Source organism: Dinoponera quadriceps, unplaced genomic scaffold (assembly GCF_001313825.1).
Source record: "Dinoponera quadriceps isolate SergipeBrazil2010 unplaced genomic scaffold, ASM131382v1 scaffold3289, whole genome shotgun sequence".
In the NCBI taxonomy this organism is placed as follows: domain Eukaryota; kingdom Metazoa; phylum Arthropoda; class Insecta; order Hymenoptera; family Formicidae; genus Dinoponera; species Dinoponera quadriceps.
In genome coordinates this window covers 418,225-438,168 of record NW_014558238.1, presented here as the reverse complement: position 1 = coordinate 438,168, position 19,944 = coordinate 418,225, and the positions used below count along the sequence as shown (strand labels likewise).

General features: G+C 47.2%; 1 protein-coding gene across 1 annotated transcript in view; it reads right to left on the bottom strand.

Moving 5' to 3' along the window:
- Positions 1-19,944, bottom strand: part of LOC106749788 (transient receptor potential-gamma protein) — a 102,494-nt gene that overhangs the window by 22,993 nt on the left and 59,557 nt on the right. Inside the window, exons 3-4 of the mRNA XM_014629608.1 lie at positions 9,930-10,216; positions 1,649-1,779 (exon numbers count right to left, since the gene is read on the bottom strand). Coding sequence (XP_014485094.1) covers positions 1,649-1,779; positions 9,930-10,100 — 302 coding nt within the window. The 5' untranslated portion in view covers positions 10,101-10,216. The remainder of the gene's footprint in view (positions 1-1,648; positions 1,780-9,929; positions 10,217-19,944) is intronic.

Here is a 19,944-nt window from a genome sequence, read left to right as displayed (position 1 = left end):
ACACCTATGTACATATTAGGCGTATGTAAGTGAATAATCGAAATTTTTCGACTAAATTCAAAGTTTGTTTCAAGGAAAGTTTATTTCGTTGTCCGTTGTCATACTAAAATTTTGCATAATACCGGTATAATAACGGTAATTACGAATTTCGATACGATATCGTATCGATATTTTGCTGGTATTATTATCACGTTATTGACTGTGAACATCATCAAGTCAATTAGATTCATAATATAATCATAACATATATTTTGCAAAAGAACTTGGAAAGGAAATAAAATGTATAAATTCGGAGAATCTTTGGTAGCAATATCGATATAAAAAAAAATGCCGACATTATGCCTATATCGTGCCGAAATCTATACCGGTGTTACATCGAAATTTTCTTGATACCGGTATTTACACAAATCGGCTTTTTTCAGTTGTTGCGTAATACCAAAAAATAACGGTATAAAAACGATATTTTTTTAGTATCAGTCTCAATCCTTGGTTTATTTTCACAGAAAGTGAAACGAATTGTTCAATTAAAGTACTCGCCGTTACGTTTTATAACTTCAAACCATCTTTCAAGCGGATTATGAATTTTATTTCGGAAAAATGCTGTGTCTTTGAACATGAAGTCGTCAAGCCATTTTTGAATTTCAACCGTTGATTGGAAGTGTGTGACAAGGCGTGTTGCATCGACCGGAAGAAGTGGTAATCCGAAGGAGCTGTATCCGATGAATACGCCGGGTGTTGCAACACCCCTCAGTCAAGATTCATTATGGTGTCTTTTGTCTCAGAAGCAATGTGTGGCCTGGCATTGTCATGCAGCAATTTCACAAAACGTTCTCCTCTGCCAGTATACGGGCGTTTTCGTTCCGATTCCTGGCACAAGCGAATTAATTGGCGTCGGTACAAGTTTGCGATAACTGTTTCATCCGACTCCAACGACTCATAATAAATCACGTCTTTGATATTCCACCGAATGCAGAGCAGAACTTTCTTTACGAAGCGTTCGGGTTTTCGACCGATGTTGATGGCTTGCCGGGATTTACCTATGACTTTTTGCGTTTCGGACTGTCACAGCGTATCGTCGAGAAAAGAACAAATCGATTCGCACGCTTTTGCAGCATTTTTTCCTTGTTGGAATTTGTAAAGAACGCAATGTCGAATATGCACTTTATCTGTTGCCATTTTTGGCGCTATTAAACTGAATACTTTTTAAAGTTATGTTGGAGTTTTCTGCCATAAATTAACATTTTTAATAGATACGTGCCAACGCTACATAACAGCAAAAATTCATTGCATTTATTTGTATGCTTCATACAATAATACAAATAAATAGTTTCTAGAATGAAAGTTCAATATTTCAAGAACAACTGCGAATCTGTGTTTATTAAGATATTTTTATTTGCTATTGTGGATCCTATTAACGAGTTAAGCCTTCACCTATCATTCTGAAATACTTGTGTGTATATAAAATATGTGAAACCTGTTTAAAGTATTTTCCAAATGTTAGAAGACAGAGATTATGGTTGGAAACAAACCATGTTAAATAAATCTTTATAAGGCTCTTCCGCTTCATTCACTTTATTTCTTCTCCTAGCTGATGAAAAAAGATAATTCGGACAAAACATAAATTCTGTAACCATAAATTTCCGCTCACCTTCTAACGGAAGCCACGTCCCCACGCTCGACAGCAAGAAGATATTTCTTCTCCTGAAGCGAGAGGGTGGCCATTTCCTGATGAGGTCTCACCACGTTCTCTTCCTCCATCATGCCGTGTATGCTGTGCCTCTGAAAGCGTAATAATTTCGTATTACACTTCCAAATGCGTAAAGACATGTTCTCTCGCTGTTCACATTGTACGGTGGTTCTAAACCGTTAAACTGTGGAAATTAATAATGATTGCCAGTCGTAAATTAAGCACGGCGGCGTTTTGTAAGCGGCGGATGGCACCTGTTATTTAAGGAGATTGTGTGAGGCTCGTATTTTTAGTAGCGCATTAAAAGGGCTATTCATAAATTTAGTATTTATCAAACAAAATTAATTCTCTTTCTCCATATTTTATTAATTTTACGTTCCTCCATATTTATTTCATTACTTATATAATAAATGTTAACTTGAAACTAAGTTGAGGTAAACATATATACGGTTAATAATTCTGAAATTTGTGCATAATGTCTGTATATTAGTTTTACTTTAATACTTTAATACTACGATAGATTTTCATTTAGTATTTAAAATCTTATTTTTACCTTAGAAGATATCAAAAATTGAAATTAAAAATAGCACGTTAATCTCTCAAGGAACGCGTGTGAGAAGTGTCAACTTTAATCGCAAATATCTCAGCTCTCGCATGGTCTATCAAACACGGTGACGTATTAAGAACGTCAAGTGACATACTAAAAGCGTACTAATGACGTCACAGGCGTCAATGTTACATCACCATGTTTGTTGGGATGCAACTACATGTAGAGCAAAATTACCGGATTTATATAAAGTCATTTGTGAAAAACGTAGGTATACTCCATTTACGAAAACTTTGTCCAATGTTTTTCAATGATTATGCTATAAACAAGTAGAAAATAAATATTTTTTAAATAAAACAATTTTCATATTTTCCCACTTTTACATTTTAAACGCCCAACGTAATTATATACACTCAGAAAATCGTACTTCTCGACGGCCAGTTAGATCCGGACAAAAAATTGCTCATCAGGAACGTCCTTTGAAACGACTTTATAAATTATATCTTACTTCAACGGGATTGATACGCGAGTCTTAATACCGGAACCGCTAAATCACTTTGATCCACTTACAGATTCTTTTTATCCCATTTTTTTTCATTTTCGTCACCGAGAAGCCTCCTCTAACATAAAACAATTAAACGGTATCATGAAATTAAAAAAGCCGGCGTATTTTTTAATTATAAAAAATTTAATTACAAACGGGAAGATGGGTAAAAATTGACCCGACCGCGGTTCTAGGAGAGGAAAAATTGTCGCGGTTCCGGTGTTGAAGGGAGTTAATCAGTTCCGTACAAATGCGGGGCGGAAAATCCTCGGCTCCCGAGCCATGATTTCCGTACCTCGTCGCCGGTGTTCCACACGACGAATAAAATCGCGTCCTATTTCCCTCTCCCCTCCGTTTTCTCTCTTCACGCATTTCTCTTTTTTTTTTCGTCCGGCGAACGCACACGGCCGTGTTCTCACGTATCGCCGACGTCCGTCTCTCGAAATGTTTTCGCGCGCTGCCACTTATCCGCCACATCGCGCCATTGTCGCGAGTTACACCAAACGCGCATTAAGTTACACATATTCCCAGCGCCGTTTCAGCGTCGTTCTCGCCGCGCCGTCGTCGTCGTCGTCGTTACTGCAGCCACACGGCGATTCATCGCCCGCTATGCGACTTCGTGCCGGCGCTCCGTACGGCGGAATCCGGGCGCAGAATTTGGAGAGCGAATTCGCATGCGAGAGAGCAGTTTAACGAGGCGAGATCCGCCGGGCTGGAAGTTCAATCGCAGTCTCCCGTCACTGAATCCGGGGAATGTGTAACGCGAGTTTCCCGGTTACATTCTTCGCAGCGTGCTCTACGTTACAATCCGTTCGCTTCAACGAATTCCTACGGCGAATCCGAAGTCAACTCCAACTCGATCGGAATCAATCAGCCTCGCCGATTCTTTTCCCAAAGTGTCGGGCAATTGTCTTGTATTTTTGTAATCCTCGCCCGGTCGATTCTAATCTCGTTAACGTTAGCGCTCGCTCGTAATCAAGTTGAAGCCGTGGTGGCCGAGGCGCTTTTATTGCGCGCGCGCGCGCTCGTTCGCTCGCATTGGGAAAATAATTTACGTCACGAAGTTGATTCGTTATACTATCAGATTACCGGTGCGTAAAACAATATTTCCCCGCGGTTTGCGGTTAAATGCATCGGAATTACCGGCGGGAAAATAAAAGGAAAAACACGGCGAAAATGGGAATCGTCCGTTGATGACCGGCCAAATTATATTTCGCTGTTCGCGCGCGCACAAATTAGTCCGATCCTATTTTCCGAGATTTCGGACGTAAATGTGAAATCCGTTCAACAGCGTGTTTTTACGCAATCCGGTGGTGTGCGCGCGCGCGCATCTCGCAATCAATTTTACATTGTCACGAGCGCGGATGCGTCCGGCGAAACGGATATCCAAAGTCGTGAATTAGCAATTTTACTATCGATTATCGAAAATCATTCGGGACACCGATGCCGCCGACGTGCGGGCCGGCCCCTCGCGAATTCATCCGCCGATCATATCTGTCGTTCGCGAGCGAGCGATAGAGACGCGTGTTAAGGCGGGTGTACGTTGAGCAAACAACGAACAACGGACGAACAGCGAGCGTGCCACACGAATGTGTACACGAGAAGAAAATATTGCCGCCGTACGTTAAACATTGGTTCGATTGAAAACGTGTCGCTGCTGTGCGGTAAAAAACGTTACGACCGTTGCAACCGTCCAGCGACCGATGCGTGCAGCGGAGACGGCATTTTATGTTATTAGACATAGCTTTTAGCAATTCAGCAACGGTAACTGAAGTTTTAGTTACAGCAGCGAAACATTCGTCAGCTAAACTTCGACATCCGGCAGCGAGAACTTTTTTATCGCGTGAATCCGCGCCCAAATGAAGTGCACGAACTTCTTGTCTCCGACGAACCACTGTCACGAGCGAATCGGCGAACCGGAGCTTTCGAATTCGTTGCGGCGTACGCGACGTTTACGAGTCGTAACGAAGAAAATTTGCATTCGCCGCTCGTTCCTCGTTCGTTCCTCGTATACGCCAGCTTTACGCGAAACCTGACCCGCGAGCACATGTGCGACGTGTCGCCGGCGCGCACGAGCGAGTCAACGCCGACGTAAATCCTGACGCAACGCCGTGCCGACGCGACGTCGGTGTGTTTCGCGTGGTCGTCGCTTCACCTTGATGAGGATCTACTTTCAGGAAGGACAGGAGTCGCGTGAAGCTCGCTGGCGAAAAAGGGTCGCGCGGGCCTTAGGGCCGGACTACGTATGATGGACGAGTTTGCCGAGGGTGTGCCGGTTCGACAATTAAGGCGCGGCCTGGCAAACACTCGTTGTCGGCCTTCGCGATATTATATCCCGTTATTTCGAAGACGAGTGCCGGCTTGTCGCGCTAGAACCAGCTTTTTTCTCCCCCGTCCACTTCGCGTTTTACCATCTCTCCCTCTCTCTTTTTTCCCACGAGGAATCAACCAGTTTCGGATTTTTACGACCTAGAAAGCGGCGCGGCCGCTTATGACCTGGAAAATTGAAGCCGTGGATTTACGAGAGAAGTGCTATACTCCACGGGCCTTTAATTGTGACTGCAACCGTGCTGCGATCGTCGTTGAAGTAGGACGACCCACCGTTCGGTTCGAACGAGATGCACGGATTTATCTGCCCGTCCGTCCGAGCATAGAGACAGAGTACACACAGGCGCATCGATTGTACTCGGTTGTATCCGATTTTCTGTGCTGGAGAATAACGAACCAACTTGACATCCCTTTCCGTTTCTTCGAATGAGCCGCGAAGAATAGAACGTTGGATGGAACTTTCCGCCCGCGCGGTCTGAAAGCGTCGTCCCATAGAGCCCTCGGAAGTGCTTCCGCGCGTTTTATCGCGTTATTCCGCCGCGGAGAGGAGCCTCCTCGCGCAGAGAGTATTCGGGGATGGGAGGGACCGGCAGCTTTGGATTGTATCGACGCCCTCAATCTCGGATATTGATTTGCACCCCTCAAGAGAAAGAGAGAGAGAGGATTCCTAGTCGTTATTGTTCGGGACGTTTGTTTTCACAAGGCGGCGAGAATCCCGGTGGATTCGCGCGCGTGCGAAGTGAAGAGACTCGCTCTCTCTCTCTCTCTATTTCTCTCTCTCCCGCGAAAAGATTCGCCACGTCGTCCCGCTGAAAAGCCGTTTCCGGTGGAACGGATTTATAAACGGCGGGCGGATTAGACCCGGCGGAGACGCGCGAACGCTCGCCGAGATGCGGCACGGCATCGCTCGCCCCACCGTCGTGGATTAAATGCAACGCTTCAGTGCTTTGGTGAGAGAGGGAGAGAGGGGGTAGGCACCTTAAGGGATCTCGGCGCGCGGCATACTCGCGCTGAATAGCGCCGTCAGCTAACGCGCCTCGTAAATCTCGGGATTCCTCGGGAAGTCATGCGCGACCTTCGACGCGTGTCGGGCGTAGAGCGGCTCGATGAACGGACGGAATCCTGCGTGCGATCGAAGTTTCCTGCGATCTTCGGGGCGGAAATCGAAAAATCTGAAACTATGGCTATAGAAATATTTTGCAGGTCTAAATTAAAGTTAACGGGGGAAAGAAGAAATGTAAAAAGCAATCGAAATTGTGGAAAATAGGTCGATATTAACATGAGTAAACAAGAAAAACTCGCGCGGGCGAGTATTTGCAGAAATTAAAATTCTCGCCGAGAGTCCCGGCGGCTTGTGCAAACGAATGACGGTCCGTTTTACACGTCCGTGGGACGATAACTATTTCAGGATCGAAATAAATAATTCGCTTTTTTTACGGGAAGAGAAGAATCACCAACCGGGAACCTCCCGTTATTCTCGAAGAGGACGTGATTCACGTTCGGTTTCGAGAAGACTATTCGCAACGGCCAGTATCGGCAATTAATCGATTGAACACGCACGCAGCCGTGTCAGTGTTCAGTCAACCTACTTCGCGCCCGCCTTAGACCGCACGGACCGTATCTACTGCTTTCGGTGGCCGCTTAGATGCTGCCGTTCCCGCCTATACTCGCTTCCTATTTCTACCGCTCGCATTCGACCGCCTCCACCGGCGCGTACGCTGTCTGCACGCGCACTGTCTGTAACCACTGTCTGCGGCCGACTGTCCGTATCTACTGTTCGCGCCCGTTGCATTCGCGCCTCGGCGACGGGGTTGCACCGACGATAAATACGGTGACGTGATGGTGACTATGGTGACGTATTATATTTCTATTTTCATCCGTGCGTAATACACGATGATCTACTTTCGACGTATTATCGTCTGTTGTCATATTTCTAAGAATGCACACGAACAGTGCTGCAGAAATTAAGTGAACGAAAGAAACGCTCGAGCGAGTCGGAAAGCCCATCAGAATAATGGAGCGTTTTATAACAAACGTGGCACTTAGGGGGAGAACGGGTAATGTGGGACAGTCGGGTTATGGAATATGGCACTATTTCTAGCTTATTAAGTGTTGCAACTTAATGGATAGCAGTGGAATCATTAGCTGCTGGACTCCTCTAATTTAGTCTACAAAGCGGCGACCTGGTATGACATCGTGTGCAGCGTGCACGTGCGATTTTAAATTGTCTCACTATTTCTATCGGGTAAGTTTGGAAACTTTCATTTAACAGTAAATTTATTTCACAGATTCTTAGTTATTTTTCTTTATATAAAGCTGACGTACTTAAAAGACGTAAACGGCGTGATGAAGTTAACATGTGATCTTGCATACATTTATATGCCATTATAACATTATTATAATAGAAAATATAAAAATATAAGTTTGTAATAGATGAATATAATAAATATATATAATATAGTAATTACATTATAGACTATTCGGTCGTTAATCCATTTCAGGTCGGGCTACAAAAATGGAAATGCATGAGATCCAAGTGCCGTACCAACACCTCATCATAATTTTTCAATTTTTTATTTGATACCGTTTTTAATTAATTAATTAAAAAGGTGAGGCAATGAATTAAAGAGATGTGTTTCGCAAGGTTATTTTTCACCCCTACCTACTACCGTGGTGATGAGTGGTGGCCAGGTGAAATTATTTCCTAAAAGGCGAAAGTTCAAACTATATTTCAATAACAAAATCTGGGTCAAAGTCTACCTTTATCATAGATAAAAAAACTTTTTGAAGATAGGTAAATTTGCTGTTCCTATATGGGAACGGGGAGAGGAATGGAATAGGTTAATATTCATCGAGATACGAGAAAAATTACTCTTTTTTTTGCAAGATAAACGAGATATTCCGTTTTACGCGATCCATTCCTTATTACCCTTCCGAAATCTACAAAAAAGTTGACACAGCATCAAACTTCCTGTAGATAAACGAGATCCGTTAGAAACACTTACAAAAAAAAAAAAACACTCGACATTTACAACCCTGTGAAAACTAATTTCAGTTATAATTATTTAACAAAACTCGATTTATCTTAAAAGGAATCTTTCAGGATACCCCATAATACGTGCGCTTCTACATCGCAAGGAAATCGCGCGATTGAAAGTTCTTAGACTCCGACATTTCGGCGTCAGGAATTATGAAGCGACGGCTTCGATTTCCTTCCCTCTTATCATACATTCTAATCCCCGAGCCGCGCCACGGCCGTCGCTCGATTATTCCGATCTCATCGATGAGGGCCGTGCGCGAAATTCGGTCACGTAATGCATCAGAATTCAGTGCTCGCGGTTTTGCCGCGCGAGCTCGCCCGGGGACATTTACGAGGCACTAAAAGATGGAAGCATCCGGTGCGCATCGCCGGGCCGCTTTTCATCCTCCGAATAAATTAAACGCGCACTCGCGCGCTCCCCCATAACCGTGCGCAGAGCCGAGTGCGTCTCGGAATGACGGAACGTTACGAGGACGTAATCAGATGATATCACGGAAACGGGAAATCGGCGGAACGGCCGGCCGCTCCCATCCTTTTAGGAAATCCAACCGGCTCGCGTCGGTTTACGAGACGATAAAAGCGAACGTTCCCATCAGCAAGTCTGAACCAGTGAGAGGAGGCTGTGAGAGGAGAGGCGGGCGCGAAATATCCCGCCCGTATCCTCGCCGGGAGCGCGATCCAGACTGACCGTCGACAGAGGGAGAAAAAAGTAGCCGCCGCGGGCTTCACACCCCGTCGTGTCCTTCGTCTTCCGCTCTCTTCCTCTCCCGGCCGGCGCGCCGAGACGGTGCTATCAATTATACAGAAAAGCGCGGGAAGCGATTTGAAAGCTCGCGAGCTATTCGCGGACCGCGTCGCTGAATAATGCAGCCGGCTGGCGGGGAGCGAGCGAGGAATTCGGCCGAGGGGCCTTATCCGAAGGTTAAACCGTCTGTGATGTCGATCAATCGCGCCTCCGGCCTGCGATATTATATATATATCCTCGCGGATGCTCGACCCCTATGCAAAAATAATCGCCCGGTCTATCGTTGTGTCGTCTGCGCTGTGGACGCCGCTATCGAAACAGCATTAAGGTTTAATTTAACTTGACCCGACCGCTGCCGGCGCCTTCCTTCCTCCACAGCCCGGGAAATAAGGGGGAGAGGGGGGAAGAGGCAAATCACTATCGGGCGACCACCGGTGCACCAATAAAGGACTCGGAAGAAGAGCAGTCGCGCGCTTCCTTCCCCGCAGCGGGCCGCGCAAATTGGACCGACGATCGGAACGTCGTTATCGGCCGGCCGACTTTCCCGTTTCTTTCTGCGGCTCCCTCGATTCAAACCCGATGAAGCTCCCCAGAGGGAAAGAGGGGGGATTTATGCTAAGAACGGAAACCGCCGGCGACTTATTCTCGGTAGCCGGGGGGAACCGGACGACCCGATAACCTTTCCGGGCCGCCGCATCTCGCGATTTAAATCGGTGTTGCGACGGGCGCGACTTACGTTACGCTTCGTGCGAATCGGTTTTTCTTACGTCGAGAAGCCGGCATGAACGGAGGGGAAACGCCGAGCCAGGTGAAGGATGGGTCAGATTATTGAAGGATGAAGGAGAGCCGTCGCGACATTCAACGACTAAAAGCTGAAACGCTGAAAAGAACGAGCCCCCCGAAGAAGTATGAGAATCGTAAACGTCCGCTCGTTGAATACGTAAAATTTAATATGACGGCGAGTCCCTCCGACGAAATGATCGCTCGCGACTTACCGCTCTTTTCACAAACGGTCTGAAGTGAATTTTGTATTCGTACCTTGACTTTCTTGTCGACTTCCGGTCGCTCGAGCAGACCGGTCGTCTGTTGATGAACGGCGTGGGGCGGCGGTGGAGGCGCCTCGGGGTCGAAGTTCACGTGCTGCCCGGCGGCGCCTCGGAGGAAGCCGCCGACGGCGGTGATCCGACCCCTCGCTGTGTCGGCCGCCATTCTCAGAGGGAAGTTCGCACTACCTCCGCCTGGTCCGTCGTCCTCTTCACCGACGACGCCTTCACCAGGGGTTGCGCCGCCCCTGGCGAATTGCTCCTCATCTTCGTACGCGCTTTCTGAAACGCACAAATGACATCGATCAAGTCCCACGTGATAAAATGATCGACGAGGGTAAACACACGCATTGTAATGTAACTTAACTCAGTACTTATACTTTTATCACACTTAGTGTGACGAAACTGAATAATCATACTCGTGATTTAATAGGACGCGTCGAAACGTCGTAAAGTCGGCCACCGGTGATCGTCGTTTGATGCATTAGAATAAGAATTAAAATCAATCGACGCCCTTAGTTTCAAGGTGAGGCGTTAATCTCGTAACATCAGACCTCCTTTCCGCTCTTCCTCCTCCCTTCGTCGTTGAATACATCATGAATGCATCACGGGGATACAAGTCGCGCGCTCGCAAGAGTGGTCCAACGACGGGAACAGCGTAGACGCGGCAGAGTCCCCGATGAACTATTCGAAAGAATGATGGATCGGCTGATACACTCTCTTTTATTGCTCGTGAGCAAACACACGTTCGCGCGTGCGAGAAGACGGCTGGCCTTTTTTTTGCTTTTACGACCGCCCGACGTGTAATTCCCGGGAGGACCGGCCGCGATGCGCGCAATAATGTGCCGATGTAACACCGCCGGGCATTTTACGTCATCGGCCGTCATCAAAGTGGAAAGTTTAATGGTGAAAGTCGACGACTATTAACACGTCGGACGAGCAACGCTCTCTCCCTCCCCCCGTCGCCCGGCCGAGACAATGGATTTCGAAAGTGTGTTAGCGCGCGGGATTGTACCGGAGACTGTAAAGCGAGATCTACGCGCTATCATCGCGTATTACTCGCGCCGAGATGCCTATACCGGGCATCTCGTTCCTCAATTACCGACTATGTAAATTCTCCTCGCCGCAGGGGCGAGCCTTGTTCGCCCGGCGGCCCGCGGACGAGCGAACGAATAAATGAACGAACGCTCGTAAACGGCCGCGCAAACGCCCGCGAAGAGGCCGCCGGGAAAAGAGGATAGAATAATCGCTCTCGAGAGTCGGGGATCGCGACCGCGTCGAGATAAGCGCCGTTCGTAAAACGCCTTTACAGCCGCGACGAAGGGAGCATTTTCGCGGATCGATTTTATTAATAAGCGGGAACGCGCGCGAGGTATGACCGGCGCGCTCCGGGCGGTCGGGCGATCGGGAGCGGTTTTATTTCGTCGAGAGTGAGAAAGAAAGAGAGAGAGAGAGAGAAAGAGAGAGTTCGTCGTGCCGGCGCATCGATTCGCGACAAAACAATCTCGTCGACCCGTCGCGTTCGCAAAAAATAATCCGCGCTATTTATCGACGCTAAAGTCGCATAACGGCTGCTCGCTCGTAAAATCGGGCCGACAATGTCGAGGTATCAGCCGGGGGGGCTCCCGATGAAAACATACGCGCGTCCTCGCGATTAATGAACGGCGGGTCGAGTGAGAGAGAGAGAGAGAGAGAGAGAAAGAGGGGGAAAAAAAAGTGCGCCTTTATTACCGTTAAATTCGCGAAAGCGGTATAATTGTACGTCCCGTAATTCGTGACCGTAATACAAGTCATCTCTATTTCCTTGGACGCTATTAATCCCGATTGCAAACGCGCTTTATGGGGGCAGAAACTACCAACATTACCCCGTCGCTCGATGCCATCGCGGCGGCGCTCTTCGCAAAATGAAATTGCTAAGGATAAATTTGCACAAAGCCGCGGCGGTCTGTGCAACACAATAATAGATCCGCGCGATTCGCGATATCCGTGTACTCGCGATATCCGCGAATCGACAGATTCAATCGGATAGCTTTATGCTGTAATTAAAGGGAAAAAGAAAGGTTAAAACAGAAAAGAGAGAGAGGGAGAGAGAAAGAGAACGGGTGATCGCTTACCAACGCTCCGATGTGCAAAACGCGCATATTACACACGGCTAGTAATTATGAATTGTGCCAAGTTAACCGCGAGGCGAGCGGCGAGCGAACGAACGAAACATAATAGCAGTAGCAGCAACAACAGCAACGACGACGGAGATGATTTAATTTCAACTTATGCGCAACGTAATCGCGCGGAATCACCCAATTTATGGCGTTCGCGCGCGATAAATGCAATTTAAACGACGCGGAATTGCAAGCCGACGCGAAATCAGCAAAATTGCCGTTCAGTGCCGACCGAAGGAACCGCATCAGTAACACTAATGGGATCGACATCCAAGGAGCAACCGCGTTTACGACAATACAGCTGCGCCGTGTAACTCGAATAATTGCTCAAAATTATAATGCACATCAGGGGACGAGCAAGGAACGCGCGTGCGAGATAACTTGCAACGGCTGAGATTGTGCTGAAAACGCGGTGACCCGACATCTTTCTCTGTCTCTTTCTCTCTCTATCTTTCTCTCTCTCTATTCCCATCGTACCGCATGGACAAATTTATTAGACGATTCCGATGCGCCATTGCGCACAGTTTAATAATCGTTTAAGGAACTCAATCCTACAAAGCGACATCAAATTATTCGGCGATGCTCCTGTGCGGACTTTCGCGTGACTGGAAAGCGAACTATTAACTGGGATAATTAGCTGTAGGGGAACCTGGCGACACTTGATTCATCCTTTTGATTTTGTCAAATATCATTAAAATATGAAAGGTTAGGTTGTCGGACTGGCTGGCTTTATATTGGGCAATATATTTACCCAATGAATGCCATAACCGATGTGGGGCTAATATGTCGCCAATGAATTATGCCAACAGTCTATGGGAGACTTGATCCATGAATACTCAAGTAGCACTTTATTAAAGTTTTCATTTTATTTTTGTAAAAAACAAACTTCCGCCGACTAATTTTGTAACCACCTCCTTAAAGCAACCAACTTTTCACTTCATTACGGAGTTTTAGTAATCTAATTATGAAACCTAACAACATAGAAAATAATTGGATACTCACGAAAAGAAGAATCGGACACATCGGAAATAAAACACATCAGCGGGCTAAAAACTCGAACTTCTAATCCTCTTATCCCGAGTGCAGTCATCATCGATATATTTGTATATATCGAGGCACTTGTTCGCCCGGCCGTCATCGGTCTCGGTAATCGCGTGTTGAAAATGAACGCGGAGCCACCGCATTAATTTATTTACGAGGGCCGCGTTTCAATTGAATTAAGTGTTCGGCGCATCGCGAAGATCCGCGAAAACTGAAAAATTGCAAAGACCGGCCGGCAAGCTGATCGTCCGTCATATTTTCCCGTGATAAATAATTCACGATACGCCGGCCTAGCTCATAATGGATATGAACATCCGACAAAGTAGCGCTCTGCTCGCGGACTAAGCCCGGTATTGTTGTTCGTCGCGTAGACTCCTCCACGGTTGTAAATTGTTGAAGAGGCTCCGCGGAAGCGGCCGCTTTGACGTTCCTCGCCGAATGAGAAACGTGGGTGTATATCCCCCGGAGATAAATAGGGTGTCCCGGCGGATATCCGACCAATATTCCGAGAGTGTGTTTAGAGATGCTTTCCCCCCCCCCCGCTGTACCGCTTTCTTTATACCTCATGATGTCGGGAGAGCACGTAAAAATTGAATTGCAAAGCATAAAACCGCGACGTTCTAAGAGCCGTCGTATATCTTCATAATGTTGTCACACTCTACATAAAGGTGTAATATATATACATAAGGATGCAATGTCCATGATAAAGCTTCAATGTTTCCCATTTTTCTATTTCAACTTTTTCCAATTTTTCCCACTTTTCTACTTCGATCATCGCATACTACGCGATATTGGGTCCCAATATTATTTAAGATATTATTTGAGTTTTAATATAATAAAATGACGAATTTTCAATGGCTATATTAAAGGGTCCTTAATAAATCTATTATTGATTATTATTATTATATTAATTTATTATCATTATTATTACAAGTTTATTATTTCCTATGACTATATTTTCGAAACGAAATATGCAATGATTCTAAATTTTTGTACGTATATCTATATTAGTCCTTAATACCACGGTAATTTTTCACGAAAATCCGAAATGTTGTTTAGAGGAAATGGAGAGAAGTTAAAAATTGAACATTAATCTCAAGGAACACGTACAAAAAGTGTCATTTTCAATTGCGAATATCTCGGTTTCCGAACGGCCGATTGTTCTCTAATTGCGCCGATAATTAGACCGTACGCAGTCTATACGTAGTGCAGGTCTCAACGAATTCTTGAGAAACTCATTTCACGCTACAACTACCTCAGCGTGGAATCGTCCCAGCGTGTGTGTTCGACATTTCCAAGCAAATTTTATCGAGCGTAGACGTCTTCTCGTTTTACGGGGAGGAATAAAGCATTTAACGATGCAGGACGACTTTTAACGTTTAGTTTTTCACGTTTGCCGCACGCCGAGGCCCGGCAATTTCAAAGGTTTATTACGGAGCGGAGTTATTTGGCCGATAAATTACACGCGCCGCGGCGCGGAACAGAACGCCGAGCTTAAGCTTCGCGGTTCATTGACAAGTTGGTAATGGAATTACTCGGCCGAGTTTCAAAATCTGTCGCNGGGGGGGGGGGGGTTGCGCCTGAACCTGCGAGATACGATAAATGCGCGAGATACGATGAATGTGCTCGCGGTAGATTACCGCGACGCGCCGAGAGCTACCGTGCGGTTCGACGGGAAGCTTCCGGATACGGTTTGACGCAGACGGAACTTCTGAGCGAACGCTCACGTTTTATTCCCAAAGTTGCATTATTTCGTTAACCTTGTGCGAAGAGTTGTTAACGACACCGTGTGAGTGTTGGACGATCAGCACTGAGAAAAATTGCGAGCGATTATCGCCGATTGTATCGCGCTCGACTCGCGCGAATCGGAGATGCACTCTGCGCTTGCGAAAAGCCTGGGGATATTCAGCTCGGCCAACTCGCCGGAGAAAATTGACGTTGGAAGCGCCGGTATTACGGGGAAAATTTCTTGATCAATTGATTAGCCAGCCGGACCGGACGGACGTACCGTTTAAGCCGCGCGGCGGAGTTGATAATAGAATTAACTCCGAGCCGAAATCTGCCACTTAATCGACGATCGGGTGCAAGTGCGGAATTGCGGGAGTAGCCTATCGCGACGGCCTCTCGTATGCCCCTGCACCTGTTGCACGCCGTCTCATACCTGTCCGGTAAATAATTTTACAACCGATCACGCGCCGCTTACACCGACGCGCGTCCGCACGAGAGTGTGCGCGCGCGTCACGCTATTGTCCATCGAAAGAGTAGAGCCCGAGTAACGTACCTCCCGCTTCATCAATATGAAGTGCGCTTCATCCCCCGTGAAGTGTGTTCCGCGGAAGTTACTTCGTTCCCCGAGAGCACTTCGTGAGCTTCGGGAACGAGCGGAGCGCGATAAATTCCGCGCCGGGCAAGTTCGAGGAACATCTTTTTTTCTCTTCTCGCGAAGGAAACGAAGCAGCCCGCCCGGCGGTCTGCCCAATAAAAATAACATAGACAGGATGTTGCTGATCGATGGCGCGCTGAGAGAGAGAGAGAGAGAGAGAGAGAGCGTACACGCACCGTTTTTAGATATGATACCGGCAAATTACGGACGTAAACACGGCGGAAGAATGTATACACCTTGCGTCTGGCCGATCATTAATGAGCCTTGCGGTATGTTGCGGGTGGCGCGGCTGGTCCGCACGCGAGGGAGTTACCGACACTGAGCGGTCGTTACGCGTCGGAATGATAAGAAAACTGTTAATTACGGCGGCAATGGCCGGTTTTTGCACCGTCAACGTCCGCGCGTTGATTTAAGAGTCGCGCTACCGGGAAAGACGCCGCGTCCGTCCCGGAATTTCGCTTGCTCCAATGCACCGATCGTTATTCACTGCCTCCCGCCTGTGTCTTTCTCTACCTTTCCTCCCTCCCTCCCTCCCTCCCTCTCTCTCTCTCTCTCTCTCTTCGTGGTGTTCCATTTACTTCAGACTGGAGAGAAGAACTACGGAATTCGCGTTTCTCCGTGCGCGAGTTCGATTTTATGGGATAGACTCTCGGAAACCAGTCGTTAATGAGACTTCAAAGAGGAATCGAGCGGTAGAAACGAAACAGCGAGATTTATCGAAGGTTCCCTTTTTTTCTCCTCCACGCAGCCTCGGCGGTGTTTACGGTCGAGTTTTCGCAGCGGCTCCCTGCTCGCAGTCCGGCGGACGGGCTGCGAAACTTTAAGCCGATAAAGTGGGAGGGAGGAAGGCGGGAAGCGTCGTTATTGCTTTAGCGCAAGCAACGGCACCAAAGCGCGACCGGTTACTTTCGAATAATGTATAAATTGAGGTCCTTCCGTCTCGCGGCCGACTGCACGGCCGCGTTGTTATTGTTTGCCCAAGTTTATTGTGACGCAGTTACCGCGCTCGAGTGAAATCCCACCGTCGTGCGAACTACGGGGACGGGTTTTGTAAAAACTTCGCCGATTCAATAAAGGTGAGATGCAAAGGGCGTGTATCTGTGTACGCGTTGCGTATGGTTCGGGGTCGCAGTTCGATTTGCTGGTTTTGAGAAATGCGGGAATATACGAATGAAGTCGGAGGAATATCGCGTCAATGGCGCGGCGCTATAAATTAGAAGGGGAATTATTTGTGCGACCGCGGTGTTCGCGACGGTCCCGAGTCAACCTGTACTTCCGACTTCCCTTGTTTTTGCGACGTGAGTCTCCGTGAAAACGCGGCGTAATTGCGAAAATAGAAATTGACGTGCTCAGTGCGGGGGTAATTCGCATTAATTACCAATATCGCGAGATATTACGAAGGAAACGCAGGCAATTAAGCGTTCGCGGGACTTGATCTTATCTCTGCGAGAAAACGGTTTACTTCTCAACGGGGTATCACGCTTCTCAAGTTATTCTTCAAATCGGATTAGATTCGCTCGCGCGCTCCGGGTTTCGTTCCTGTGAGCGCAAACGCCTTGCGAAGTAATTATAATGTAGAACGTTGCAACGTAGGCGAAACAGGCGGCGCGTGTTGCAAAATTACACCGTGTACGCTCTTGCGGTCGCGAAGGTAACGTTTTCGGGGGGGGGAGGGGGGAGGAATTAGTCGCGAAACTCCCGAACAATTTTTTTTTACTTTGCAAATGCGTGCACGCACACGGTAAAAAAACATTTTGTACTTTGCATTAAAATCGGCCCTTGTTTCTGAAATTTCCGCGTTGAATTCTTAACACATCCGTGTGTTAATGCAAACGTATTGTGCTTGTTATTTCAATATTTCGACATTCAAAAACGTGTGAACATTAAAATAACACATTTTAGACTTCGGTGTCGATTAACATATTAATTTTGTGTTAACTGCGACGTGAATTTCTGTTACTTTTCAACGTATTCATCTTGTGTTGAATCAACGCCAAAATTGGTGTCGATCGCTTGAGACGCGTGAAATGCGTTGAATTTAACAGAGAATCGTCTACCGTGTGCGTACGAAAAACGGAGGTACGTACAGCCTTCTACCAATCGGTCCTCGCTAACGGGCCTCATTACACGACTTCATGGTATTCACGTTTTCAGCGGGCGATAACGACGACGGATCGCGAATACGTCGAGGGAGAGACATTTATTCCCCTCGCGAATCGTCGAGGAAAATATCCAAGGACATGCGAAATATCGCCGTGAGATCTGCGAGGGAGAGGAGGCAAGAGGTGTGGGAAATAATTCGAATGGGAACGTGACGGGCGCGAATAAACATACGGCGGCTTAAGCGTAAAGGGCGTTTATGAGATGGCCCTTTTCGTACGTTCCCTCGTACGTTAAGGGAGATTTGGAGAGAGAGAGAGAGAGAAAAGAAGACAGAGGGAGGGAAAAATGACGAGCTGTAATGTGACGACACCGTCGCCGCCGCGAGAGGTGCGAGCTCTCGAAAGCCGGTTTAGGAGACACTAGCGGGAAAAATTCTTCGCGACGCCGCGAATTTACGTGCGGAACACTTTATCAAGGTTACTGCGGCGTGTCATGCGGATGTACAGGATGTTTAAAAACAGGGTCGTGCTGAGCGCGGTAGCTGAGCCCCGCGCCAGCATCGCGAGTTCTGAAATTTTTCAGCCGCTCGCGTTTCCATAACATTTTGTACCATATTGTAATTCTATTTTCTTCTTCCCATCTTCTCTCTCTCTCTCTCTCTCTCTATCTATCTATCTACCTCTATCTCTCTATCTCCATCGCTGCCTCTCTCTTTCTCTTGTATTTGTATTTCTTACAACACATGTATATCCATGCTATTCTTTTATTTTATTTGCGGCACGATATCTCTTCGTACAACAAATAAATTTATTTATTGACTAGCAATACTTGCACACTATCATTACTATTTATTGGAGATATGCTTTTACTATCGTTTACATTAATTTATATTTCTTCTACTGTATTAATCTAAGTAACCGAAATCCTTGTTAGTCAGGTTGCGTTTTTCCCTCCAGTTCAAATGCTTATTATATGCGTAAATAATAGATTTTTACGTTCCTTAAACATCAATGTGCCGAGAGATGGTTGCTCACTTTCGAGACGATAAAATGGTTAATTCGAGAACGCGGGATCGTAATTGACGGTTTCTTGCTGGCAGCAGGAAACTTCGACGATGTTTGTGTAGCTGTTCGCTGCAACTGTACATTTTAACTCTGTACACCGTATATCCTACTGTTTACTGTTAATACCTCGGCAAATGAAACTATGTACAAGGCAGTTGCCTCAAAATCGCGGACCAATACTGTAAGCTCACGGGCACTCTGCCCAGATTGTAAATATGCTCTTACTCTTTCCCTTTCTCTCTCTCCGTCTATCCATCTATCTCTCCATCCTCTTCTCTCGCTCGCGCCTCTCGATCGCGCTTTATTTATCACCGCTGTGCGACACGCTTTACCGCGGAAATCCACAAAGATAGTCGTCGATATCGTGTCCTATCACGCGTCCCCGTCCGTCAGTCGATAGGCGTTCATTCAAAATTGAAATCCTGCCAGACTGCGAGCTTCAGCACGTTCCGCCGTTTCGCAGCGTCCTCGATTCCGCCGACCATTCATTCTCGTTCCGCGTAAGCTCCGCGAACGCGCGCTCGTTTCCTTTCCCCTGTCTTTCTCTCTCTCGCTCTCGAAAGTTGACCCTCGTTATTCTAGACAAGCTTTTTTTATCGCGCACGACACAAGTTATTGCGGTGGGGCGCGCGCGGACGTCGCTCTTAAATTTAAGAACGATGTTAAGTGAGACCGGGAGGGGGAGGAGGGGGGAGCCTTTTTATCGCCGGGCGTCGCAATAGAGAACGACAGGAAGGAACGGTAGGGAAAAGCGCGCTTTTTTATCGCATCGCGTCGCACACACCGGCAGTCTGTGTCGCGTCTCTGACTGCGTACGATGAGCTGCGGGAATTAATCAACGCGCATCCGTACATCGGAATGCGATATTCGCGGTCGGCGATGCCGCGGCAAAAATGCGAAAGCTCAGCTATTATATTAATCGCGGCGCGCGACACAGTGACGCGCGCGAACGAAAGCTCGCGTTCGCCCGACGTGCATCCGCCGGCCGGCCGGCTAATGATAAATTGCGGCGCATAAAAGTTAGCCGTACGCCGGCGGACGATACTTTATGTAACCGCGCTGAATTTATCGAAGGCGCCGTCGTTACGGGAATTTCAATGCCCGGTGAGGGGGCCCGTCCTCTCTCCCGGGCGACTCATTTGTAAATCAAATGAAAAATCGATATTAACTCGATAAATCAAGCCGCGTCAAGCGCCGATTGCTTTTCGCGATACACGCGCGAGAGTGGCAAGAGGGGGGCTCCCCCCCCCCGCCGATCTC